At 39.8% G+C, this 27384-nt stretch overlaps 1 protein-coding gene across 2 annotated transcripts in view; it reads left to right on the top strand.

Annotated features, from left to right (window-relative positions):
- The window catches only part of AMMECR1 (AMMECR nuclear protein 1), a 111405-nt gene extending 84216 nt beyond the window's left edge, over positions 1 to 27189 (top strand). For both annotated transcript variants that reach the window (XM_045050417.1, XM_019824159.3), the window contains 4 exons: positions 4506 to 4620; positions 19144 to 19234; positions 20699 to 20795; positions 22728 to 27189. In XM_045050417.1, coding sequence (XP_044906352.1) covers positions 4506 to 4620; positions 19144 to 19234; positions 20699 to 20795; positions 22728 to 22842 — 418 coding nt within the window. In that variant the 3' untranslated portion in view covers positions 22843 to 27189. The remainder of the gene's footprint in view (positions 1 to 4505; positions 4621 to 19143; positions 19235 to 20698; positions 20796 to 22727) is intronic.
- The last annotated feature ends 195 nt before the right edge of the window (positions 27190 to 27384 follow it).

The raw sequence follows: 27384 nt of genomic DNA, 5'->3' as shown, positions 1-27384 counted from the left end.
CTTTGACAGACGTTAATGCTGCTTCTCAATTAGGTAAAATATATTCTTGGTAAGGTGCCAATTTGAATTGAATATATTTGAATTTGGTATGTGAATTAAACTGTTGTTTAAACCTTACCCATCCATCACATGTGTGATGGAGCAGCCAGCTGGTTTTGTATATAACTGGGTTTTTTTTCCCCCTAGCAATATTTAAACATGAGAAAATGGCTTCCTATTGTAGCAAAGAGAACTTCATATGAATTTAATACAAGATCTCCTTGTTTGTCAGGTTCTTAGACTGCCTAGAATTTAAATTGGCAGACACTACTTTGGTATAAAATGTTTTCCATGGACGATATTAATATTTTAAAATCCTTTTTGCTCCTGCAGATTTCCAGTAGACAGGAAGTCTAGCTCTATTTACCCTTTGGCTACTAATGAATGCTATTAAATTATTATTTATCTTCTTTAGGCAGAGGCAGTACAGGTATGAGATCAGAATTGCCAAGTAAGGCAAGCATTTAACTTTAAAATTACAGAAAATGCTAATCCATTGACAGGTGGCAACTGAAGTATGGATACTAGAAAGTATTTTGGACCCGAGTCAGAGATTTAGGGTTGTATTCCACCTGTGTCACTAACTTGCTGGGTCGCCTCGATACCTGTGGGTAACTTGCTGGGTCGCCTTGAGCAAGCCACTGCCCAACTCTGGATGGCATATCCCCTCTATAGTCTCAGCTTGCACACTACACCAGCCTAGCAGCTCTGACCGAGGTCAGTCTCCAGCTGCATTTTTCATCTTTTTTATAATCCCTTAAACCCTTGCTAGGCTTTCATTGCTAGTTCTTTTCCCTAGGATTTTGCATTTAGAAATACTGAGGGCTTCCTACCTTTTGGAATTTTTCTATGCTCATGAAATTAATGAAAAGTTACTTAGAGTTACAAAAAAAAGCGCCAGAATTAAAAGTCTTGTTTGAATGACTGTTTTGATAAAATCAGACTGTTTCTATCATGACTAATGTACCTTCACTATTTCAGTTTTGAAGTTAATACATTTGAGTCCTGGTATGGTGAGGCATGATTATCAGTTTGTCTCATTACCCATGCTAGTATTCTCTCACTTACTCATTGTTCTAATTAATCTTTCCTTTTTTTTTTTTTTTTTTTTTTTGCCCAGAATGATTGAGCAGCAAGGCTCCATATCATGGGAGTTACATTTTAGGTTCTTGAAAATTTCATTGACTTGAAATAGTTTGAATTGCACTAAGCTAAAATTTACCTTTTGTTGGTTTTCTAGGAAATAAAGTAAACAAAATGACTTGCGTCACAGTGTTGAGAAATTAACTGTTAATTTCAGGAGATGTCTTGTTTTAATGTAAAAGCTAGAGATAGATTTTTTTAAAACCTCTTCACTAAAGGAGATCCAGCACTATTACCTAAAAAGGCAGGCAATAACCAGTGTTGGTAGGAATATGGGGAAATGGAACCTCATACGTTGCTGTTGGCAATGTAGAATGGTACAGCTACTGTGGGAAACAGTTTGCTGGTTCCTTAAAAGTTAAACATAGAGGGGCGCCTGGATGGCTTATTCGTTAAGCACCTGACTTCGGCTCAGGTCATTTTCTTGCCGTTCATGAATTCGAGCCCCATGTCAGGCTCTGTGCTGACAGCTCAGAGCCTGGAGCCTGCTTTAGATTCTGTGTCTCCATGTCTCTCTCTCTCTCTCTCTCTCTCTCTCTCTCTCTCTCTCTCTCTCTCTCTCTCTCCCCCTCCCCTGCTTGTGCACGTGCACCCTCTCTCTCAAAAATAAATAATCATTAAAAAGAATTAAACATAGAATTACCATATGACCCAGCAATTCCACTCTTACGTCTCTCCCCAAGAGAAATGCAAACATATGTCCACACAGAAACTCATACATGCGTGTTTACAGCAGCATTATTCATAGTAGCCAAAAAGTGGAAACAGCCCAAATGCTTCTCACCAGAGAAATGGATCACAAAATGTGATATGGCCACACAATTGAATATTATTAGGCAATTAAAAGATGAAGTATTGATACAAGCTCTACAGCTTGGATGAAATGTCCAAAATATTATGCAAAAAAAAACAGCCACAAAAAGCCCCACATTGTACGATTCCACTTACATGACAACTCCAGAATGGGCAAATCCACAGACAGAAAGTAGATTAATGCTTGCCAGGAGCTGGGGGCAGGGAAGAATGGAGACTGACTGCTAACAGGTATGAGGCTTCTTTTCATGTGACAAAATGTTTTAAAATTGGATAGTGGAGATGGTTGTATAACTCTGTGAATAAAGTAAAACCCATTAAATTGTATACATTAATGGGTGAATTTTACAGTATGTGAATTATATCTCCATAAGTAGTTATATATATAAAAACATTAATGACCCTATTATTATAATTATTTGAAATTATGAAAGTATATTTAAATTACACTTTTGCTAAGGGCTGGAAGGAAGGAGGAGTGGGGAGTTCATATTGAATGAATACTGTGTTTAAGTTGGCAAGATGATAAAAGTTCTAGAGATAGATGGTAGTGATGGTCGTACAACACTGTGAACGTACTTAATCACACAGAACTACATGCTTAAAAAGAGTTAAAATAGCCTTTTTGTTGTAATGTGTGAGATTCTTCTATGTTTTAGAACTTCTGTTCAGTATGTGTGTTTGTTAGGGGCAAGGGTGTTGGTTATACACACATATACATGTCTTTATCTTGGCTTTGGATGAGAGCCTGAAAAAAATATTTTTAATTTTATCTGCCAACAGGAAAATAAAAGAGGCCAAACTCTGGAAAAGTTATGTTGTTAAATTATAAAATAGTGAAATGCTGTTCTCAGAGTATAAATTATCACAGATTTCCTGAATTTCTTGGCTAATCTTGGCTCCTTGAATGGGAAAACACCTTTATACTTTATATAGTACCTATCTTTCTATAAGCATTTTCCTTTGAATAGTAGGATAGAACCATCACCAAAATGCAATGAGGGGCGCCAGAGGGGGCTCAGTTCATTGAACTGCTGACTCTTGGTTTCGGCTCAGGTCATGATCTCACAGTTCATGGGTTCGAGCCCTGCACTGGACTCCATGCTGACAGTGTGGAGCCTGCTTGGGATTCTCTCTCTCCCTCTCTCTCTACACCTCCCCTGCTCCTCTCTCTCTCTCTCTCTCTCTCTCTCTCTCTCTCTCTCTCTCTCTCTCTCTCTCTCTCTCTCTCTCTCCTCTCTCTCTCTCTCTCTCTCTCTCTCTCTCTCTCTCTCTCCCTCTCTCTCTCTCTCTCTTTCTCAAAATAAATAGACATTAAAACAATAGAAACATAGGGGTTATATTTTAACAACACAATAAACAAGTTTCAGAATGCAAAGGAAGGGATGGAAAAATGAAAAAAAAAATCCAACAATGAGGAAGTCTCTGAAAAAGGTATTAAGTGATTTCTAAGGGCCATGGAACTTTTTTTATAACCCCCATGCAGTTTGTAGGCTCTGAGTTTGAACTTCCAGGGATTAATCTGTGAGAACATTTTCTGAGTCTGGCTGCTATATAGGACATTTGGATTTGAAGACTGGAAGATCGATGGCACAAATGTCAGCAGTGCCACTAACATAAAGTATAATCAGAGGTGTGTTTGTTTTTCTTGACCAGGAGGTAGTTTCTTTTAAAAGTATAAGAAACATACAGCGTCTCCGTGTGTGTGCGCATGTCTGTGTATTTTCTGTCTTTTCTTCTGTTGCAGGGAGAATTATGGTCTTCCAACATCTTTGTCCTTTACAGTAGGGGTTTTTCTAGAATTTGGCACTGTAGTATATTACCCTTGATTACAGGATCCAATCAGAGTTGATGTACTCAGAAATCCATTGATGTGATTAATGGTCTCCTAATCATACTTTTATTTCCTAGATTAGCCCAATTTCCTGCAGTTTCACAATTTTTGAGTCATATCTTGAATTACCCTTTATAGGGGGCCTGAAAGCCCTGTATTTTTAGTCAGTAATTTGCATGATTATTTTAATTTTCTTTGATTTCTTTTGCTTGAAGAAAATGAAATTTTGATCGTTTTTGAACTCTGAGTGCTGTTCTATGGTAACTGGCCAACCTAGTGTGAACTTTTTTTTAACTATATATATATTTTTTCCACCAGCCCTAGATCCAGAAGTCTTCCCCAAAATTTCTACTGGTCTGGTTTTTATTCTTCTCAAAAGTAAACTAAAATATTCTCAGATTCTGCAAGTAACAGGAAGTGCACCAGGAAATGACTGTACAGTAAATGTAATTGACCATTCACTCTTTGCAATTGGTCACAGGATTGGCTGATAAACAGTCTATTGAATGAAAAAAAATGACTTATAAAATCTTTGAATACATTTGAAGATCATTGGCATCTTTGGCACCTTACTGATTTTTTTGTGCGTCTCTTAACCTTTTTCAAATGATTGCATTTGAAAGTAGGAGTCTTTCATATCTAGTGGTTGCTTTAATATTTGCTTTGTTTTCAACAGTGCCCTTAAAGATAGCCGTTTTCCCCCAATGACAAGGGATGAGTTACCACGGCTGTTCTGCTCAGTGTCTCTGCTCACTAACTTTGAAGATGTCTGTGATTATTTGGACTGGGAGGTAAGACTATAGAAATTTCTTAAAGAAAAATGAAGGTAATTCCTGAGTAAATGTTAAAAATTAGGCCCAGAAAACAACTCTTTCAGCCCATTCTCTAGTGGGGTGGAGGTGGAGAGTCACATGGATAAATAAACCTCACATCTGATCAATGAGATATCAGTGAAGGAGTTGCTGTTTTTTGGTTTTTTTAAGGCATGTGTTGTTTTAATCCCCAAACTGAAGTTGCTGTTTGTTTCTATCCTGTTACTGTACCACAGCACCTCACAAAAGCTGTTAATAAGTAGTAAGAAGGACTGATTAGAATTTATTTCTCCTCTTATTTCCATTCTGATGTATTTTGGTCATAACGGCCTCCAAGCAGCTAGGTGGTCAGAGGATATATCTCAGAAGCAAGGAGCAAGACAGGATAATACAGCAGTTGGGGAAATCAGCATGTGGATACACACAGGGTGTTGGATAAGTACACTTAAATCATGTCAGTTCATTCTGGGCTACCTTAATTTATGCACTTAAACACGCTGACAAATAATATTAAGGTCACATCTCGGGTATCTCTTGAGCATTGTCGTTATCAAAATAGCCTACATCGATCATATTTTTTATTGTGTAGTATGTGGGGTTGGCTTTTTAAGGAAGTTTGGAGGTTCTCACTACGATTTGTTTTGGTGGTTGGGAGGAGATAGTTGACCATATTTCCATGAAATTTCACACACAAATGTGCACACATTACTGAATGCATACTACATTCAAGGCACTGTGCTACATACACAAAAGTCCTCAGATTTGGTCCCCACCATAAAGTGTCTTATAGTCTACAAGCAGAGAAAAAGAAGTATGCACAAAGCGTAAAGAAATAAGTACTCCAAGAGTGAAACAATGGGACTGCAGCGATACACGTAGCGTCCTCTCACATAAACACTCATGAATGATGGGACTGTATCTTTTTTTTTTAATTTTTTTTTAACGTTTATTTATTTTTGAGACGGAGAGAGACAGAGCATGAACAGGGGAGGGGCAGAGAGAGAGGGAGACACAGAATCTGAAACGGTCTCCAGGCTCTGAGCTGTCAGCACAGAGCCCGACGCGGGGCTCGAACTCATAGACCGTGAGATCATGACCTGAGCCGAAGTCGGACGCTTAACCGACGGAGCCACCCAGGCGCCCCGACGGGACTGTATCTTTACGGTAGAACACGTTTTAATTTTTCTGCCTTTTTAGAATGGCTACCTGCCATGGTAACTGAGATAGTTTTCCTTGTGGACAGATCACTGTCTTGATAATTGATGGGACCTGAATTTTATTTTTGGCTTTGCCCTGATTCCTTGTGAGACTTGGGACAACTTATTCCACTGCCATTCAGTTTTCCACCTATAGAATGTGACATTTATAAAGTTCCTAATCTTCATTGGAAAAAATCTCTATGATATAAATTATTGTTGTTATACCTGAGCTGTTAAAAAGACATTCTGCAGAGAGTAGGACAAAAGAGTTCCTTTTGAGTTTTGTAGTACATGGGGTTTTTTTGGAGTATTATCAGAATATGAAAGCATTTGGGGATTTTTTTTTTTTGTAAAAGAAAAAATAAAATCAGTTGCTACTGTTGATCGGAGCCAAGTTGGATGGTGTAAAACCTTTCATAGCATTAAAATGTCCTAATTGATTGTTTTCTAGAAGTTCATCGTTCCTATTTGAATTTTTCTTAAAGAGAAGTCTACCAATATCACGGGAGCATTCCCCAGTGTTTTAGTTTTAAATGATCCCAAATTATATCCCTCACTTATTAACAAATATTAAAATTTGGGTGGTTCTTTGAATGTTTGAAGGCTACTCCTTCCTCTTCTCTAGCTAGAATTTTATTTCTGCTTTCTGAATTGCAGAGTGCCATCTGTGTAGGGGTAGGGGTAGAAGTGATAACGGGGGACAAGCCTGAAATCTAAGGGATGACTGAGCTACAAAACCACTCCTACTCTTATTTGCTATCACTGAGTTTGGTTGTGGTGTGTGGGGGTTTGCACATGCGCGATTGTGCATGTGTATGGCATGAATGTATATTGCATAAATATGCATGCATGTCTTTTGGAGGGAAGGAAAAATGGGAGAATCCAACAGTAGTTAAATCACTACGGGCAGGTGCACAGTGCACCACCCTCTTCTTTAGCCCATGTCAAGTATGGTCTACAGCTAAAGTTAACCTTCATACGTTGTATATTGTATATTTGTTTTATTTTAAATTGTTTTAACGTTTATTCATTTTTGAGAGACAATGTGTGAGTGGGAGAGGGGCAGAGAGAGAGAGAGGGAGACACAGAATGGGAAGCAGGCTCCAGGCTATGAGCTGTCAGCACAGAGCCCGACATGGGGCTTGAACCCAGGAGCCATGAGAGCATGACCGGAGCCGAAGTCGGACGCTTAACCGACTGAGCCACCCAGGCGCCCCTGTATATTGTATATTTAATGCATTCCTTAAGGCTTAAATATTGACATCTATTTACTGATAACCTTCTGGTTAAACTAATAACAACAAAAATACATGTATATTTGTACTTGTAACATACAGGTATTTGAAAGTGAATTAGGGACTGTCAGAATGGCTATGCCTAGAGGAATAGACTGTCTTTTTTAGTTAGTTCATCATAGCTTGAAGTATTTAGCATAAGAGAAATTTGTTCCCAAAGAGTAAAGGTGAAAATTATATTTTTTTAAGTACAAGAATGTGATTTGGGCTTAAAAAAAATATACCATAGTCAGTGATTAAAAATGGTATGGTATTATTATGGGGATGCTGTCATAAGGGTTATCCTTAATAATTCTGGAAAGACACTGGTTACTTGAAATACAGAATACCAAAGTAGAATTAAAAGCATTTTTTAAAAAGTATGTGTCAAGCCATTTGCACTCCTAGGTATATACCCTCTCCCCAAAAATGAAAACAGATGTTGAAACAAAAACTTGTACACAGATGTTTATAGCAGCACTATTCATAATAGCCAAAAGGTACTGACACAAGACAAATGTATATCAACATATGAATGGATAAACGAAATGCAGTATATCCATCCAATGGAATATTATTCGGCCAGAAAAAGAAAGTAGTGACACATGGAGGAACCTTAGATACGTTATGTTAAGGGAAAGAAGCTAAGCACAAAGGGCCGCATGCTGTGTGGTTCCTTTTGTATGAAATACCCTGAATGGTCACCTCCATAGAGAGAGCACATTAGTGGTGGCCACGGGTTGGGGGAGGGGCTGACTGCGTTTAATGGGTACAGGGTTTCCATTCAGGGCGATGAAAAAGTTATGGAACTGGATGCTGTACAACATTGTTAATGTACTTAGTGCCACTGAATTGTACACTTAAGAAGGGTGAAAATGGTAAATTTCATATTATGTGTATTTTACCAGAATAAAAAGGCATATATGCCTATGCACATACACATTTAAACCTATTGTCCATAATAGTACAGTGATTCTAATTTATTGAACAAGAAAACTTTGGAAATTCCAAAATTATAAAGAAAGGCAAGCCATTTGTAATTACGCCGTTCTGAGATAACTACTGTTAACATTTTGGAATATTTCTTTAAATTATTTTTCTGTGTCTTTGTATCAATAAATGTGCATATTCATGTAATTGAGGCCATATCGAATATACAGTCATTATTAAAAAGGATTGTGGGAAAGCCTTTGTTTATGGTTTATCTTTATATATAAGTTAATTACTTGTATTGCAGATTTCCTTTACAAGGGGGTCAGTCTATATTATGAAAGCATCCGTTTCACTTGGAGAAATTTCCCACTGTCAAATAGGTATCCCTTTTCTTCCAAGAATGAAATCTCGTATTCACCCTAAGTATCTAAATTTAACCTGAACTGCAAAGAGCTGCATATGTTTATGCCACAGGGGGAAACAGGAGATGATTACAGAATTTTAATAGAGAACTTTTAAGTCAAAGATCAGTAACGAGTATGTTTTATATAAGCAGAAGCCTCTAACATAGGGCTTTTCTGGTAGAAGGGCAGTTGGAGAGTTGACCCCCACCGGTGAAACGTGTTACTGCAATCGAATTCCTAATTAAAGGGGCGCAAATGCCCAGATCAAAGCCGGAAGAGGGCTAAGTCTAGAGGTCCCAAAGCATAGAGGTGAGTAACTTCAGTAACAAGAGAGACACCCCTGTGGTCATGAAGACGAGGGACGTGACCGGTGGTAATAGCCACCTAATTTTCAAATGATGAGGAAACAAGTGAGCTACCACAGAGCCAGCTACTGCCCTCCTCTTTTTCTTCATCCATGGTTTTTAACTGAGCCTGTTTGGGACCTCTGTTTTGGTTACATGTCTCTAGTTTTATAATGGAAGTTAATAAGAAGGTGGGATTTACATCAATCGGACGTGGTTTTAGAGGCTAGAATGCTTCTCTTTGATACTGTGAGGGACATTTGATAAATGGTTTCACAAGTAGATGTAATTAACTTCGAGTCAGTGTTGAATTGACAGAATGATCGGTGATGCTTCCATGTTATATATCCTCAAATAATAATCATAACATGTAAAATGAGTGTCTGTAGGTGGCCTGTCAAGGAATCTGTGTAGTGATTTAAAAACCAACAAAACCATCCTCAAAGACCATAAAGACAAATTGGAACTCTGGCCCCACCCTTCTGAGAAATGCTCATTCTTGTCCCCATTGTGGTGTACTTATTGCCCTGGTAGGTATGTATGAGAAGGATGAAGAGTAAATGATATGGGGGAAAAATTCATTAACTGATAAATTGAAATATCTATCTGTGAGGCGAAAATGGCTGTTAAATGAGGAAAATTGCTCCCCTAGGGTGAAATCTGAAGTGATCTGCCTGGTGTTTGAACACAAAAACTTATTACCATTGTTCTGTGTTCTTCAGTTGACAGGATTCTCTTAATTCTGAATGACAGGATGATGGGCAGACATGGTACTTCAGAAAGAAAGAAACGCTCAGGAAGTATGTTGGAGTCCTTGAAAATAATGTACAGGCTAGAACATGTATAGTTATACCATTTGGGAGCCATGTTTGTTTTTCAAGATCTGAAAGGATATCAAACCAATGACATTACAACAGCTGCAGTCTGACCTAAGGGGTGACTCTAAGTGTGTCATTTTCAAGATGATATAAATGAGTAAGCTTTTTTGCTTGTAGGAGAACTTGTATAGCCGGTATATAACCAGTGATCTTGCAGGAGCTCATGCAGCAGTTTGCTGACAAAAGACAAAGTATTTTCTAGATTATAGTCAAGCATCCTTTATTTCTGTGCTTCCATTTTGAAGGCATGAGGAAGAATTCTAAAGTAGACCGTTAGGTCATATTTCAATAGATTAGTAACGTTTTCACAAACCATAAGGTGCTTTTTGTTATATCTAGCTCCCTGGATCACTGATACCTCAACTCTGTATACCGCTGTCACTTGGATCGTGGACTGTTCCTTTTTAGCACCCAGCACTTACATGAAATCAACCCGTGCTGTGTGGGGCTGGCCAGCATGATTGTAGTCTGATACCAAAAACCTATCCCCAGAGTACAGAGCTAGACCCCAAGCCCCTAGTCTCGCTCTGTCCCTAAAGTACCAAAACATCTGTCATTGTGGGTGAGCTTGTTAGAGTCCTGGTACTCAGAGTGAGACTCCCGGTACTCAGAGTGGTGTACTTCACTTTAAAAAGCACACCTTCTGAGCGATCACAGCTCCATTTCTGACGTGTTTGTTTGCAGTTAATAACATCGTGCTTTTGTAATCACCTTCACAGGCGTAAACAGATGAGTAAATTGGCTATCGTCATTATCTCTCATATATTTTAGAAGGTCACGATCTCCTTCTCACCCTCCCTTCCCCCCCTTAAAGGTTTACATTTTTCTAGCTCCTCTCAATGTACTGCTGAAAACAGAGTTCCCATTCAGACACAGATGTTTCGCATGACTCACGTTGAAATGAAACGGCTTCTCGTTGGATATGTTCTCTTTACCTCCCCCTCATTATTTTTCCCTAACTATGATATAACCATGCTTTGCTTCTACATATATATATATATATATATATATATATATATATGCTTTGTATTTCTCAGGGACATTGAGATTTTTGTATAAGATGTGCCACTATTGTTACAATAATTTAGTCTTTGTCCTGATGCTGTACTTGAAACATTATTTTCAAGTGCCGTGGAACATTGGGAAGGGAATGCTTCAAGCTTCCTGGCCATCTAGTAAAGCATTTGCTGTGAATCAGCACTTCTGTGTATTAGAAGTCTAGTGGGGAAGCAAGCCAAACAAAGTAAAGTAACTTCTAGAAGGTGATTTGATGCATGGAAATTTCCTGTAGCTATTGGTACCGTTGGTGAAATGGGCGTGCACAGTGTGGTCTGTCGTCAGGCCTCCTCCACTTGCTTCCTGCTTTTCTCCCAGCGTGTTGGTTGGGGGGGGCGGGGTCATTTTCCTGCTTCTTCCCCCAAAGCCACAGACCCTTCCAGCCTTTTCCCTCCTAGTAGTTGCATTATAGTCTGCTCCTCCCTGGATCTCTGTTTCCTCACCAGGATGCTAGAAAAGTTGGACTAAATAATACCTAAGGTCTCTCCGGAGGCTGACCTCCGTTTGATGCTGTGACCACCCCCCTTTTCAAAATGGCTTCTGTTTGATTTTACTACCAGAGAATGAATCACCACTAGTCCTTTAGAAGTCATAACAGAGCCCTACCTTTTAAAATGGGAGGGTGGCAACAAAGGTGAACAGCAGTCCAGTTTTTGAAGCTGTACATTCTAGATTTCCTTTCCACCAAAGATTTCTCTTTCAGAAGAATACTATTCTAAACAGCTAATGCTACATTTTATTACTGCATCATCCCCTGTTTTAAGTCAACATTACATTTATAAATCTAAATGAGGTAAATATATTAGGGAGTGACTGTTCGCTTGACAAAGATATTTTGCTTTGCAGAAGGACTCACTATAGAGTTTCTTTAAGGCCTTCCTGGTGACTTCAAGATTAATCCATTTACATAAATTCAACACATATGTAACCTTTTAGGAACAAATCTCTTTTGTAGCCTGAGTAAAACTGTATCGAGTCCCATACTCCGTGTACAGTTCTAACCTGTATAAGATTTTTCTGTCTCTTATCAGGCAAACAACATTATTTCATATTAAGTCTTTGCCAAGAGGTGTTTTTCTTCCACAGCCTTTGAAAAGCACACTGATTCACATGTCTGGATTTTAAGAAAATTTCTTGACTTGAGTTCTCTTTGCCTGTAAATTTACTCCCTTCCTCATCCCCTTAAAAATGGTAGGAATGCATTTTTCTAACTTTTGATGAAAAGCAGGCTTTTTATTTAAAGGTCACCTGTGTTGCCTGAACTTTCCTTGGAAAGCTTCAGGATGTTCAATTTTTAAGGAATGCTCATTATAATTAATCATTACAGAGAATTGGTTTTTTTTTTTCCTTGTACACTGAGCTGTCACTGCATGTCTGCAAAACCTTAAGAACAGTTTCTTTCATTGCACATCATCTATAAACATGTTTGGCTTCACAGCTTTTCAAAGCACCTCCTCATTAGCCATGCTTTATTTAAAATCTTAGCTAATTCTTTAAAAGTTCATGGGGGTGATTATTAGCTAGCTCAGGTATTTTAGAGCTGTGTGTCTGTTATTAGTTAAAATAAATGTTATCAGATTTTTCAGTGGCTTTTGTGAAATAAATTGGCAGGCTTGCATTCCTGATAGACAAGATGTCCGAGGCTCCTACAGGAATCAAAATTGGCACTAATTGGTCCTTTGGTAAGCTCTGCGAAAGCCAAGAATCAGTGCATGGAGACTGAACTAATTTCTAAATCTACAGGTGACTAATTTGCAGGGATTTTAGAAACGAGCAGTACATATGCATTTTGGTCAAGGAGACCTTTGTGGTTGCTTTCACAAAATAACAGTAAAAAAAATAACTTCAGGTGAGGTTGACGACAAAGCAGAGTTTTCAGGGTAGAATATATTAAAAGGTTACTTGTGCCCGAATGATAGCTTTGCAATCGGTTATCCTTTTTGACCAACTTTTCTAGTATTTCTTCCATTTCTAAAAGCATCTCACTTAAAGGAGATTTGAAAACAAGGGCAGCTATAGACATGGGTCAACTGATGGATTAAAAACGGTCTAACAGGCTAGTATGCATATCCAATGGAATATCACTCAGCAATCAAAAAGAATGAAATCTTGCCATTTGCAAGTACGTGGATGGAACTAGACGGTATTATGCTAAGCGAACTTAGAGAAAGACAAATATCATATGATTTCACTCATATGAGGACTTTAAGACACAGAACAGAAGAACATATGGGAAGGGAAGCAAAAATAATATAAAAACAGGGAGGGGGACAAAACATAAGAGACAAATAGAGGGTTGCTGGAGGGGTTGTGGGAGGGAGGATGGGCTAAATGGGTAAGGGGCACTAAAGAATCTACTCCTGAAATCATTGTTGCACCATATGCTAACTAACTTGGATGTAAATTAAAAAATATAAAAAATAAAATAAAAAACGGCCTAACAGGTTAGTCCATGATGTTGTCTTAGTTGGTTCAGAACATTATTTTTCTTTCTTTTTTAAAATTCTTTTGATGTTTATTTCTGAGAGAGACACACACAGAGAAAGAGAGAGAGAGAGAGAGAGGGAGCAAGGGAGGGGCAGAGAGAGAGGGAGACACAGAATCTGAAGCAGGCTCCTGGCTCCCAGGTGTCAGCACAGAGCCGAATGCGGGGCTCGAACTCACAAACCGTGAGATCATGACCTGAGCTGAAGTCGGATGCTTAACTGACTGAGCCACCCAGGCACCCCAGGACATTATTTTTCAAGTCACTAAGGCAAAAGTTGTTCCTAGGTGGTCCTAGGATTGCAGAACATCTTTATTTTCTCTTTTGTACCTTTCTAAAGAGATTTCCCCCCCTCCCCGGTAATATGTGTGTACTCTTTTTATAAACAGGAAAAACAAATCCATGTTTATGATTGTTGAGGTTTACAGAAGTAAAACTGAGTTTAAAAAAATGATTTGCAACAATGCTATTTTTAAGATGTATGATTTGGCCAGACTCTGAAGTGTTAATTGCTAACAATTTTTAAGCGTTCATTATTAATCAGATGGGCACCTTCCAAATTGCAGACGTACTTCTGAAATTGGTGGGTGGATTGAAGTAGTGCAGATTCACAACTCTGAGGATTTGATGCGCAGATCTGGATAATATGTCATCTACTTTTTTTGTTGTTTTTAGGATCAGGATTGAGGAAAGTGATTCATTAGGATTTGTACAAATCATCATCGGCCTTTATGATTAAAATCTCAATTTTTCCTGCCCCAGTGAGAATTATTCAAGATGATACACATAAAGTAGGACCAAGAATAATGGAATATTTTCCTTTTTTACGGTGAATTTGTTTTCACTGGGAGAAGGAAGAGTCACTGTCTTCAGAAGGCTGAGCTGGAGGCGTCCAGAAGCCTCTGTAGGGCTATGAGGGAAAGAGTGGAATGTGTGGCATTGTGGTTTTGGGGCTTTTAGGAGAAATACCGCATATGGCTTTTTTCTCCCAAGAATATAAGAAACTCGAGACTCTGGGTCAGACCCATGGGCTGTCCAATGCAGTGCTTGTTTCTGTCCGTGGTACCATGGGCTGTTTTGTGAAAGAGCATGTGTGTCTCCTATGATGCCAGCCTCTAAAGGTTAGAGGGTGTGCCAAATATCCTGAGCTTCTCTCATTAGGAACAGAGTCCTTTTATTCAGTTCAATGGAACTGGCATATTGAGCCTGGCAGGTCAGTCTTATGTGAATGACCAGTGACTGGCTGTTTTGTTAATTGCAAAGCATATTTTGCCAAATGATATCAGGAACAAAGATATGGTCAAAGCACTTTCAATTCCTTGACTTCCTGAATATCTATCTATCTATATATCTATGCACACACACACATACATGCACACACACACACACATATATATACCCACATGTTATGTATATATGTATATATACATATATACATACCCACATATACATATATATTTTTAAATATATACACATAAATAAACATATATATATATATATATATATATATATATATATATATTTTTTTTTTTTTTTTTAATTCAAGTGAATGCACTGAAAATCAGTGCACTAAGTTAGGGCCATAGCGTTACAAGGAAACCCAACATTTGGTCACTAAGACCCAACATTTGGGGCTAACTGTGGCATTTGCTAAGACAGGATGAACCTGAGGAGGTGATTGGTATTATTGGCCAGGATGTGTTCAGGGGCAGATTTAGCTTTGAGGGTCAGGACTGTGGAGGTAATTGTGGATCCAAATGATCCCCGGCTTGCATGGAGCCTACCTGATTTAGCCAGAGCACATTTTATGCTCACTGATGCTTTTAGCCAGATGACTCCTTCTTATGGTTTAGCATATCCAGATTGTTGGCTTGCTGATCAGCCTTGCGAGTACAAGTGAGGCCCTTTGGTAGTGCTGCTGGTGGATTACACTTGCCTTACAGACAGACTAAGGTGTATCGAACTTTGTGCAGTTGTGAGGAGCAAAATATGGACATGTGTCATAATGGGGTAGGAGGGGGCACTTTTTAAATGCTCCTATGTTGAGAGTCGCTGCATTAGAGGATAATAGTTTTAAATGAAGCCACATTTCTAACAAGGGACCAGATAACAAGGATAAATGAAAGCTGCAGACAGTCTAGAAGCTTCATTTTAGCCATTATTTATAATCTCTTCTCCTATGAAACCTTTTGCTACAGAGCAAAATTGATTAATTTGCATGTATCTCTCTCTCTGGGCCCACATGCTCTCTGACAGAGGAGTGAACAAATAGCGGCATGGACAAGGGAGGAAAGAGGACGGGGCCAGGTGAATAATCAGCTCTAGACTAATCAAGATACATTTTAGGGTCTCAACATTAATCTTGATATTTAGTCTTTCTGGGCGATGTTAAAAACGAAAGATTGTATAATGGCATTAATAAAAATCACTCGCTATGGAACGGTTCTGAACAAATAGGACTTTCTTTTTAGCATGCAATAGGAGTCTGTTGAACTGGCCTTAATGTTCCTCTCGGCACACACAGATATAGCTCTGTTTAATTCCATATCCTCTTATCTATAAGTCCTACATTTCATTTACTACCATTCGAATTGATTTATAGCTTTGCTTAGCAAAAGTACAGTCTTGATTAAAAGGACATTATCACAGCTGATGGACCTTGAAAGCATTTTTTTTCTCAAACCTTCTAATAACATTTGACTCCCATAAGGCTCGATTTGCAAGTCCCCAGTTTTTGTGCACCTGGCTGTACTTCGGGCAGTGGCAGTTGGGTGTATATTAGGGGTACTAGGGGTGACATAAGGTTTCCCCGGTGCTACCTCCTTATTCATCCCTGAAACGGAAGGTTAACTGCAACGCTGAGGTAGACTTTTAGTTTGGTGTAGGGAATCTCAGTACCCTGGTGAGCTGATCTCTTCTCTAGCTGATCATTGCCACTATAGCCTTTGTCTCGAATATCATGTTTGATTATTATGATATGAGGGTTGCATTTTGGAGGCGTAGCTGGTGACACATTCCTCCCTCAAAACAATACGGGATTAGTTTTCACGCTCATTGCAGTCGAAAGGAATTAATTTGCAAAGCCACTGACTTCCACGGGTTGGCCACATTCGGTCATTCTCCACAGCAGGCCATGTTCCACTCCCCGGTTTTGATTGCGCAGTATGACTCTTTGGTGGCGTCTGTGGTTCTGGGAGTAAAGGAAAATGCTGTTGCTCAACAGGTGACAAAAAGCTATTATGCTTTGATTCTGGTCAGAACATTATTGCCATTCTCCTGGATTCCAACGGTTGAAGAAATGAGTCACTGTGGTTTTGGATTTCTGTCACTCTGGAGTATTTTTTTTTTACCTATGAAATAAGTTACTTCTCACAAAAGGTTCACTTTAAAATCACCATACTTACATTTCAATTTACAGATACTTTCAACTGTTCAGAATCCTAGGAACACAGAAACGAACTAAAAATTGTAAATGTGGTACTAATTCTAAATGGGAGAAGTTTGATTATTTTTTTGGTCACATTAAGTTCAATGGTGGGCCCTTCTGAAAATCCAGAAGTAAACGAGTCGTTTTTATCTTGGTCAGCATGTCTTTCCAATTCAGTCTTAACCTCTGTCACCTCTTTCTTTCTACTTACATAGTCATATATATATATATATAAATATGTAAATATATATCTGTAAATGTATCTACACACACACAAATATAAGCTTTAGTGAGATACCGTTCATACACCATGCAGCTGGTCGTAATCACCTTTAATTGTTAAATTACTAGGCTTAAAACTCTCTGAAATTTTTGTTAAAAAACACAATGCACTCCTGTGAAGAAAGGATTTAAGTGTCTAAATCACCTCCAATTTGCCTAAATCACTTTTTTTTTCAATACCCAGCCACAATCTGTCAGAGCTAAACCGATTATTAGAGGCTTTCTAGTTAACCTAGAATAAAAATCACCTGCAGAGTTGTTCTTTTTCCAAACTATACTTGCTGAAGCATGAAACCTTCTGAGATTCTGATAAACTTCACGGCTCCCGTTCCCCCCGCCCCATACCAGTTAAATACCCCTGATTTTGTGTAACACTCTCATCTCACAAATAGCGAAACCTTCTTCTTCCTCTCACAGTTTTGGTTAGACACCTTAATAAACACCAAAATTCTTTCCCATTTTAACATGACAGATTTTTGATAAATTGAGTCAAAGATTCACTGCAGTGAAGGACGGGAGCACAAACTATTTCTGCTGTATATTTTTAAAAACAAGTTACGACGGAGCCGATCTTGTTGAAGGAAAGAGACTTCAAAGTCACAGATCAGAAAGTCCGTATACAGAAACTGTTGCAAATTTGTCATTGTGTCAGTACCGTGTCAGACACTGGGGAGATTAGTAGATGTCCTTTATCCTGGAAATGCCTGATAGCTAAGCCTCATATTTCTTCTCAGCTGTCCACAGTCATTTCCCACAGGTTATGGGAGGCCTTATTGTGTTAGTTTCTAAACAGCTGCCCTGAGTGCATTTTCAGCAGAAGGAGATTCATAAGAACACTGATATTAAATAGAAGAAATCGTCACACAGATAGCCTTTCATAAAACAAACTTCTCAAAAGATCTGGCAGACTGTAATGTATGGATGTGTGAAGAGGCCCCGGGGAAAGGACAAAATGGATTTTTTCTGAGGACTTCTGCTTCCCTGAGAAACTGGGAAACTTCAGGCTAAGGGCAGAACAAGCAAAAGAGGTTTTCGGGGACTCCTGCTCTTCTTCTAGACCTCAACATGCATATAGCTGGAAAGAGTCCAGGTCTATGACTTCACTCACCTGCTCTGAAAAGAATCCTCTTTACTGGATAAAAATGTTTTCCTGGTCTTACATCCTCCCTCCAGTCCTTTGGGTGACCTTACACTCCCCTGGGGGACCGTTGATCTAAAGCGACTGTAGGTTTGGGAGAATGGACTGGAGTTGTTATACTTTTGAAATTTCATTTTTACTATCAGCATTTACAAAGAAGAAACTCCCGTGATCCTCAGTTCTGTATACCAGTCTGCAGGATATGAGGGGGAAAGACAGATTCCTTCTGACGAGATGCTAATCAGAGAAAAAGTATATTACTTTCTTAAAACATTAGCCAGAAATTGCCCACACTCAGAGAACCCCCTCTTCTTAAGGCATCGCCAAAAGTCTGCATGCTTCACATAGAGTTATAGTGGTCTCTGTGTTAATAGATAAGAAACTGCAAAAATGCCCTGCCCCAAAGCGATTTGAAATCCCTATCACTCGTAAATTTAGCAGTAGCGTGTAAGGGTAATGATGTAGACACAGTGAGGGTTTGCCACAGGCCCACCGTAAGCCATGACATATATCTTAGAGATATCATATGGAATGGGGTGACGATGTCGGATCTGGTGGTGGTTGGCTTTCTTCACTCTCACCTGGGTTTGCTCATCTACATACAACTCAAGGTTTTAAAGAGACTCAACAGTTTGGGAAGGGAGTCAGCAACCCCACGAGTTTCAGAACTGAATCTGAAGTGGCGACTGTACCTGAAAAGAGGATGTGTATCTGCTGTCTCTTGGGAGTCAGCTTCCTTGGTCTAGTTCCTTACTGTCATGAGCCACAGTTTGGGAGCAGGGGCAGGATTCTTGCCATCTGCTGTCTCATTCTACATACAAGCCCCAGAATGGGTGTTCCGGTTCCAAACAGAGTAGCATAGCCCAACACATGTTGGGCACACGTAAATTAATGTTTTCTGTCTCTGTGGCCATCATAACGGCCCTCACACCCAAAGTCAGGGCTTTGGAAAGAGAAAAATGATAGGCCCTTTTAAAAACAAGGGGAAAGGAAGATTGCATTCTCTTGAGAGTTAAATTATAACTTTTTCTTTCTGTTTCTATGAAGAAGACTGTACTAATAAAACTGCCAATTTCTTTCAGGTGGGTGTACATGGCATTAGAATAGAATTCATCAATGAAAAAGGATCAAAACGCACCGCCACCTACCTACCGGAGGTTGCAAAGGAGCAAGGTCATTGTTGTACTTTATTTCGTATGATCTGGTGAAGAATTTGAACACATATACAAATTGCAATGCGATATCTGACCTTGCAGTTATGTCTGATAATTGATCAGTGTCAAATCATAAGAAGTGATTCTTCCATCACTGCCACTGCAATGTCTGTATGAAATTGGTGAATTCCTCACACAGGAGTCGAGTCCCTGCACTAAAGTTTGATAGCAAAAACACACAACAGTGTACTTTCACAAAAGCAAAGATTTGTAAACTTTGGGTTTTATTCTTAGGCGATGGCTTGCTACGAATTTGAAGTGCCATATTCCCATATTCCATTGTGCTGTATAGCCTTTTGGCACAAACAAGCCTTTTGTTTGACAGTCAGCCAGCCACTCAGTTCATTGTCAGTATCAAATGTTTCATTCTTAGGTGGTTGCCTGTTACTCATTTGCTACTATTAGCATTGTAGGTTCCCCATTAAGATCTGGAGCACTGAGATTAAATGAAGTATTAGTGTCTGATATGCCTGCTCTGCGCTTCCTAATCAAAAGTTTTTTTGTTTTTGCAGATGTAGCACAAACCTTTATGAACCACCACTGTAACACAAAATAAGTCTTCACTCTGTAGTATCTGGTCCTTTCTAGCCACTACTGAATTCCAATCTCATGTTAGTTGAAATGAATATTTCTTTATCTTATGGGGCTTATTTTTCTCATCAGAAAGCATCTGTCATTTGGTTTTCTCACGTTTGTTTCATATAAATGTGAGATACATCACAGTAAAGTCTAATATCATTAGATTTCCCCCCCCCCTTTGCCCCCCCATCCCCCAGACAGGAGAGTTAGATTTGAAGACAGCTATCTGAAGATTTATTCGGGTTGCTGTCGAAAATGTCTTAATCCTGTAGTTCTGTTGGCTTCGTAAAGCTTACAGAAGAGAGAGGGCCTCGGATATTAGTATACCATCCCATGTCAGAACCAATAAAAATGCCTCTGAATACCTCACACAAATAACACTTGACTGACCACAGAAGATACCATTAAGAACAATAATTACCATGAGTTAGTGTGGGAGTCTGAATTACTGCTGACTTGGCAGAATGACATTTAGGCCTTTCCCTCCCTTTTAGAGGTGCCACTGTTAGAGGGGAGTACGGTGTCCGTGGTTTGCTACCTAGACATGACTGAGCAGTTACGGCCAGCCTCTTAGATTTCTGGTCTTTGTGGTTGAGATTAAAAAAAAACAAACAAACTAATGTTGTTGGCCATCATGGGTAGCTAGAATTTAAGGTGTGTGATGGTAGATGTGCTTCCGTACAGGAGGAGACCGTAGCCCTTCTGTGTGATTGTTTTTAGGACCAAAGGACATGATGGCATTTGGTGACACTGATAGCTGCCGTCTACAAAGTCGTTTTGTATTTAACCGCAAGTGCTTGTTGCATGTGTTTGACTGGTATTTTATCTGGTCTGCTCTCCACAGGATGGGACCATATTCAGACCATAGACTCCTTGCTGAGGAAAGGAGGCTACAAAGCTCCGATTACTAATGAATTCAGGAAAACCATAAAACTGACCAGGTACAGAAGGCATTTTCTAGCACAAGGCTAACCAGGACATTTTGATGCGTATGTCTATAATCCTTTGATTTCTTTGGTCTCTCTTACTTCTCTTTTCTGAAACAGAATGGAAATGAATGGCAGGGCCGGACTGAGGGTGGATACAGTGAACTCTGGTGGGCAGTAGGGCCTGTATGATGTACGAACCCATCCTTCCCATCTCTAGCTCTCTGCGATTACTCTGGCTTTACATGAGCAAGCCCTCTGAGCCTTTTTCAACTACATTATAGATGAAAGTCACCTGAATTAGCGATTGGCTAGCTTTTGAATGGCTTAGCAGAAGCCCCGGATTCTGCTAAGCAGTCCTCAAATTTGAATTTAACCTTAGGATGTGGGCAGTGATAGAAGTCTACCGTGAAAGCTTACTAGAAATCACAGTTGAGCTAGACTTACAAATGCCAAATACATTTCTACGTGGGATTATAGGGATACTTTTTTTTTTTTAAATACCCAACATTTTAGGAAAATGGATTGCTGTTTCCATTTGTTTCAATTCTGTAAAACCACACTGAATGCCTGTAGTCTAAAAACGGACTTTTCTCAGCTCTGAGGAGTTACAGATTTGAAAATGCCTTCCTCTCTGCCTTCCCCGGGTTCAGCCTAGGAGAATAGAAGGGCATGCACAAGAATAATTATTAATATAAGGCAGAATGTGATGGGTGGTATGAGATCATACAGTAGGGAAAGAGGAATATTCCAGGAGGGATATAGTTTTGAGGCTGGGCTTGAAGAATGGGTAGACTCTTTGAGGGACGGGGGGAGGGATTAATTTAGTGAGTCGAGGCAAGTTCTGAGGAATGTTCAACAGTAAGATGCGGCTGGTCTTTCAAATAGATCTGTAAGGAGGTGGTCATTAGAGCAAAACACGGCCGAGAAGGTGGGTTGGGTCATGTGACGGAGGGTCTTGAGTTCCAGATGAAGAAATTGAGACCTGATTCTACAGGCAGTTAGTAGCCATTGAAGGGTTTTAAGCACGTGGATTTGCGAAGGTGTAAGACTGGAATAGGCAACAGGAAAATTAGGAGGCGATACTGCTACCCAAGAAGCTGTGGGCGCAATCCAAAGGAGGTGAAATGGGAGCGTTACTAAGAGCTGTGGCGGGAGGATGAGAAGAAAGGAGGAAACAGGTGAGAAAACACCGTGCAAGAAATGACAGGACTTAGTAACTATCATTCAGAAGTAAGGAACAGGAACAAGTCAAGGCTTTATGTAGAAAAGAAGGACCGAGGCAATCCCTTTGACCCAGGGAGGGACCACAGGAGGAGAGCCCCGTTTTGGCACTGATTCTGGAGTTGAAGCGCCTCCTGGGGTGTCTGTGTAGAAACGTCCGGTATGTCACCGAAAATGTACACGTGCAGAAGTCATGGCCAGCGATGGTGACTTGGGATCATCTGTCAAGAGGTCATGGTTGAAGTTGTAAAGGTAGGGCTCACGGAGGGGGCACAGAGCATGGGGTCAAAAGAGCCGAAGGCAGAAACACAGCAAAGTCCGACAAGGCAGGAAGGAGCAGGAGGAATAGAGAGATAAGGAGCAGTCTGCGAGACAGGGGGCTGGGGCGGCGGAGAACCAGGGAAGTGCGTTATTGTAGAACCCGTGACATGGGAGAGCTTCAGAAAGGGAGCGGTGGCTGGTATCATACTGGAGAGGTCAAGCAGGAGCAGTTCAAACAAGGAGGGGTAGAGTAGAAAAGAGCGCTGGACTCAGACTTTGGATTCCTGGGTTCTGACCTCAGCCTTGCTACTTAGTTGTGTGACATTGGGCGAGTCACTTGCTTGTCTCTGGACCTCTGTTTTTCCTGTTGTGTAAGGTTATCTCTGAGGTCCATCCCAGCTCTGAGTTCAGTATGTCATCTGTTTCTTGATGTTAACTTTGTCTCTTCCCTGACTTTTTCAGGTACCGTAGTGAAAAGATGACCCTGAGCTATGCTGAATACCTTGCTCACCGCCAGCATCATCATTTCCAAAATGGCATTGGGCATCCCCTTCCGCCATACAACCATTATTCCTGACACTGAGCCGCACAACCAGTCACTGGGCCTCTCTGCAGACCTCTTCCCAGGAGACCCTACCCCTTCTTGGTCTAGCTATCTCTTTTACTGTACCATTTTATGATGATAGTTTCCGTTGCCATGATGAAGCTTGGACATCGTCTGTTAAGATCATCATGGTAACGGGTAGGAAAATGGCATTTGTTAAGAAGATTCTGTTTTATTATTTTAGGTCATTGATTTTTTTTTTTTTTGCAGCATATATAACTTCTGGGGTTTTCTTTCCTCGCAATATTGCGTAGGATTTTGCTTTGCTGTCTCAATCAGGTTTCTGTCTTTCTGTCCTTCTTGCCTTCCTCCCTGTCGTCTCTCCTTCCTCCCTTCTGTCTTCTCTTCCCTCCTTCTTTCAACTGTGGATGGAAGAAATTGTGCAGTTTTTAAGGATTTTATTTAGGTTTTTCTTTAGTTTTCTTCAGTGAGATAGATGATTTTTGATAGCTGAGTTTGGGAGCAATTCATATCAAATTCAGGTATTTGTATAGGACTCTGGAATTTGCCTAAAATTCATTTTGCTATGAGAGCTTAGTGTGTGGATCTTCACTCCTTGGGTGTGTGTTTTTCCCATGGTTGAAATATATGAACTTTAGTTCTAGTATAGAACATTCGAAAGTCCATGATAGGGCTTGTCACAGAGAGTGAGAAACCATTTATGCCTATTTTGCTGGTTATCATAGAAGAGATGGCCTCATCACTTTATAAAATCAACTTGCAAACAAAACTACAACACTGTTTTAAGAAAGTGCCAGCTGCCTTTCAAATATGCTACAGAAATCATTTTGAAGAGCAACAAATATCAGGAAGAGAGCAGATACAGAATTTAGTGCCTTTGAGAAGAATTTACTTAAATGGAAAGGAGAGAAGTTGGGGCGGGGGGGAAGGCAATTTAGAGAAATATTCTTATAAAATTTTATTGTTTCTATATGTGAAACAGCAGATGAGAACAAATTCCTTACTCTTAAGTATTTTTTTAAGGTGAAAAAAATTTATTTTGAGCAATTGACCAAAAAGAGACATTTGTCTATGATATATTAATTTAAATTCGTTAGCTTTAGGTTTCAAGAAGTCATGATTGGCCAGAGGCAATTCTAGCTACTATTTAAAGAAAATAGTAAAGAGAATCTAGTGAAACAAAAGTTCATATATTGCCATGATTTCAGATTATGTTTGTCCTGGGGACACTACTGGAGTCTTTCTGCACTACATACTTCTGATAGAAACACCTGGACTGTGTTGGTAAGATGTTATGTCACACCTATAAAAATGGCATTTAGAGATGATATAGTCGTCAGAACCCAGCCCGTTGGCCAGGCTGGTCTTCTTCCCCTGGTGTATACAAAGAGAACTTCCTACCATCAGTAGGAAGTCCGTGTGGACATCCCCAGGAAAAATGACAGATGATTCTGGAGAAAGATTACCTTCACTTTACTATAATAACTGTGTGTGTGTGTGTGTGTGTGTGTGTGTGCGTGCCCACGCATGTGTGTGGGTGTGTGGGTGTTTTTCAAACAGGAAACTATATGTCAAGTGAGGAATAGAAGTATGGTGCAGAATATATAGTCCAAAACTACGAGATGTCACTGGATATCAAAATGGCAGAGCTTAGGTGACAAGCGACAGACTGCTAGTTCAGAAATCAAAAACCCTTTTCTAGCTTGCAAGGGAACTGCCTGAATCCCTTCTGCTTGCCGCTGTGGCAAAGCACACCGCTTTAGTTTTTGATGAGCATTCTTAGAAGTTGGTTGGTATTCCTTCATCCACAGCCCCCATTATTGAAATAACCATTTTCAGTTGTGATGCCTTAACTAAGAAGCCAATTGTTAGCCTGAAATGCAATCTCGGTAGCCGGTTTCACTGAGCATCGAGATTAGTCAGAGAAAGCTAGCTGTTGGTCTTTTGAAAGGGATTTTGAATCCTTTCGTTTCTACTTGGGAGCATTTTGGAGCAGATTAGTCTTTCAGTGTAAAACCAAGTGGCAACCTAATAGAGACTTATTTCTTGCCCTTATAGGGAAACTGAGCACAAGCTGAATGCTATTGTCTGCTGCAAAAAAAAAAAAAAAAAAAGGGGGGGGGGTAAATAAAACAAGCAAACTGAAAAGACAAAATAGACCAATATTGACCCATCCTATCCATCATCTCATCAATTCAGCAGGCTCCTCGTCCTGGGTGAGCTCATGGTTAGAAGTTGTTGTGTTGTTTTTTTTTTTTAAGAAAAGATCTATGACATACATATGTGTGTGTGTATATACATATACTTACACATACATACACACATATGTGTGTTTATGTATTTAACGGTGCTAATCAATCTTGAGCAGGTCACGTGACTGGTCATGCGGACTCTAAAATCATATCAGATTTTTTAAAATTCTTGATATATGCAGATGTTATACAGATTTTTCTTAAACCAGTGTAATAATGTTATACTGAAGAAATAACCATCCTGCAGGCTTCAGAGGACGAGGTCAGCAATATTTCCCACCATGGCTTGGGGGAAAAGGATAGTTTTGTCTCCTTTTGTTTTCAAATTAATGCACAGTGCATTTTTGTCTCTAGCTGTTGACTAAAAAGACTTTGTAGCTTTGTAAAGGGTGTTATACAAACTGTAATGGTGTGCTTCAAACAAACAAACGCTAGACCCTTTCACCTCTGTCGTATACTACAAAGCTGTCAAATATGTGGTTTGAATTCACTTCGAACATGTTGAAATATGTAGCATGTGTCTTTAACTCAGACGAAGATTCTGATTGCACAGGTTGTTTTAGCCAGTTGTGGTTTATTTGTTCAGAAACACAAATGTGAATTGCACTCTTATCACCAGAATATTGTATAAGTCAGCGATCTTTAAACAGCTCGGAAGTAATACTTGAACTTCATTTGAGTAGCACAAAGTTTACACTGCCCCCCCTTTTAAATGTTAATTAGTTCCATTTCTGTTTTTTGTTTTTAAATGCAACTGGGTATTTTTCCTCTTGGAAAACAGTAACGCATTTTACTTTTTGGTATGTAGCAAAAGGCTTCCGTTTCTGGAAGGTTTTCTTGTTCTTAAACAAGGTTAGCCAGGTACCAGATTCTAAAAGAACAATTGTGCCCCCTCCCCCCCATTAAGTGGCCTTCTGACTGCACGAGAATGTGCTACTACCTGCTTCAGTCTCCCCTGCCGCAAGAGGTCGGTGCATTTGATGGAGGAAGTGCAAGGCTCGCTCTTCCCCCCCCCCGCCCCCCCCCCCGCCCCCGCCAACCCCCTGTAAAGCAGTTGTAAGATTTTCAGCGCAGCACACACAGTCCCACCGCCCAGCACACCGGAAGTTTGTATACTGGCCTCTTTTCATGTCTTCAAATGTGCAGGAAATTTGAAACTGTCATCTGGAATAGGGCTCCGTCTCTTAACGTGTGTTAGATCAAACCAAAGAAGCCCCCAGCCATGCCCAAATGCTGCTCTAAAAGCCTGCCTTCCAGTCCTTACAAAAACCTTGCAGGATTAAATGTGTTCACTTTTTTATTTTTGTACAGTTTCTAAGTGATTTTTGCTAGTGATGTTAAATGGAATTAAGTTTATTTGAGTGGTGCGAGCACCTCCTCCATTGAAATAAACTGGTGACTTTCCTTTTATTTTTTAAAAGCAGAAACCCATTGTGTGCCTCTCGATTTAAGGGTTTCCGATTACATTATTCTTAAGACCAGCATCGATCCTTTATATACAAAGATGTGTTTTCCTTGTTTTTTATTACTGTTTCAGAAGAAAAGAAGCCTTTTATTTTGCTCTGGACCCAGTAACTGCGCTGGTACATAGACGCACTGAGAAAATAAACTTTTGTAACCACCTCTGACTGTTTTTGTATATCGAAGTCGATTACTTTTGAAATATTTGGATCTAGTTTCTAAGTTATTTTAGTGTTTTATATGTTCCCCGAAATTACTTTGAATCGGTCACCAGCATACTGAGTTCTTGGTGATACAGTGGTGAGACTCGTAACAAGCAAAAGCTACCTGGAGTAGCTCCTTTTCCTTCTTTCCTAGTCCCCTGGTTTTGGATTACCGTGAGACATCACAGATCACCTGACACCCCTCCAGGTATAAACTAGATCCTCGTGCCCTCCACATTTAATTGCTTAATAGTTTGAAGAAACTATTGGAAATGGGCATTTTATATGACATGTATAGCTTGAAAATATTAAAACTGAGCGAAAGGAAACTTGAGAAGGTTTACGTGGGTCTGTAAGGTATGGCTGTGGAAAGATATTGTAGTAGTTTTGACACTATTGTTACTATCTTTAAAATCATTTACCCAATAAAACGTTAAAACCGAGTTAGCGTCGGTCGTCTGTTTCTTTAACCTGCCTCATCATGAGGATCTTGGTCTCGTGGGGGCTTCTGACTAAAACGCAAACTGTGGAAGACTTTGAAATCATACACTTCGGCCCTGATGCCGATGTCTTTCCAAACTCGCGCTCGGGAAAGCTCAGCTGCCCGCAGCTGCTCCCTAGCTACCCCGTGATCCGCC

This window comes from Felis catus, chromosome X (assembly GCF_018350175.1).
Source record: "Felis catus isolate Fca126 chromosome X, F.catus_Fca126_mat1.0, whole genome shotgun sequence".
Classification (NCBI taxonomy): Eukaryota; Metazoa; Chordata; class Mammalia; order Carnivora; family Felidae; genus Felis; species Felis catus.
Note: the sequence above shows the minus strand (reverse complement) of the source record. Positions and strands in the feature narration are given on the sequence as shown.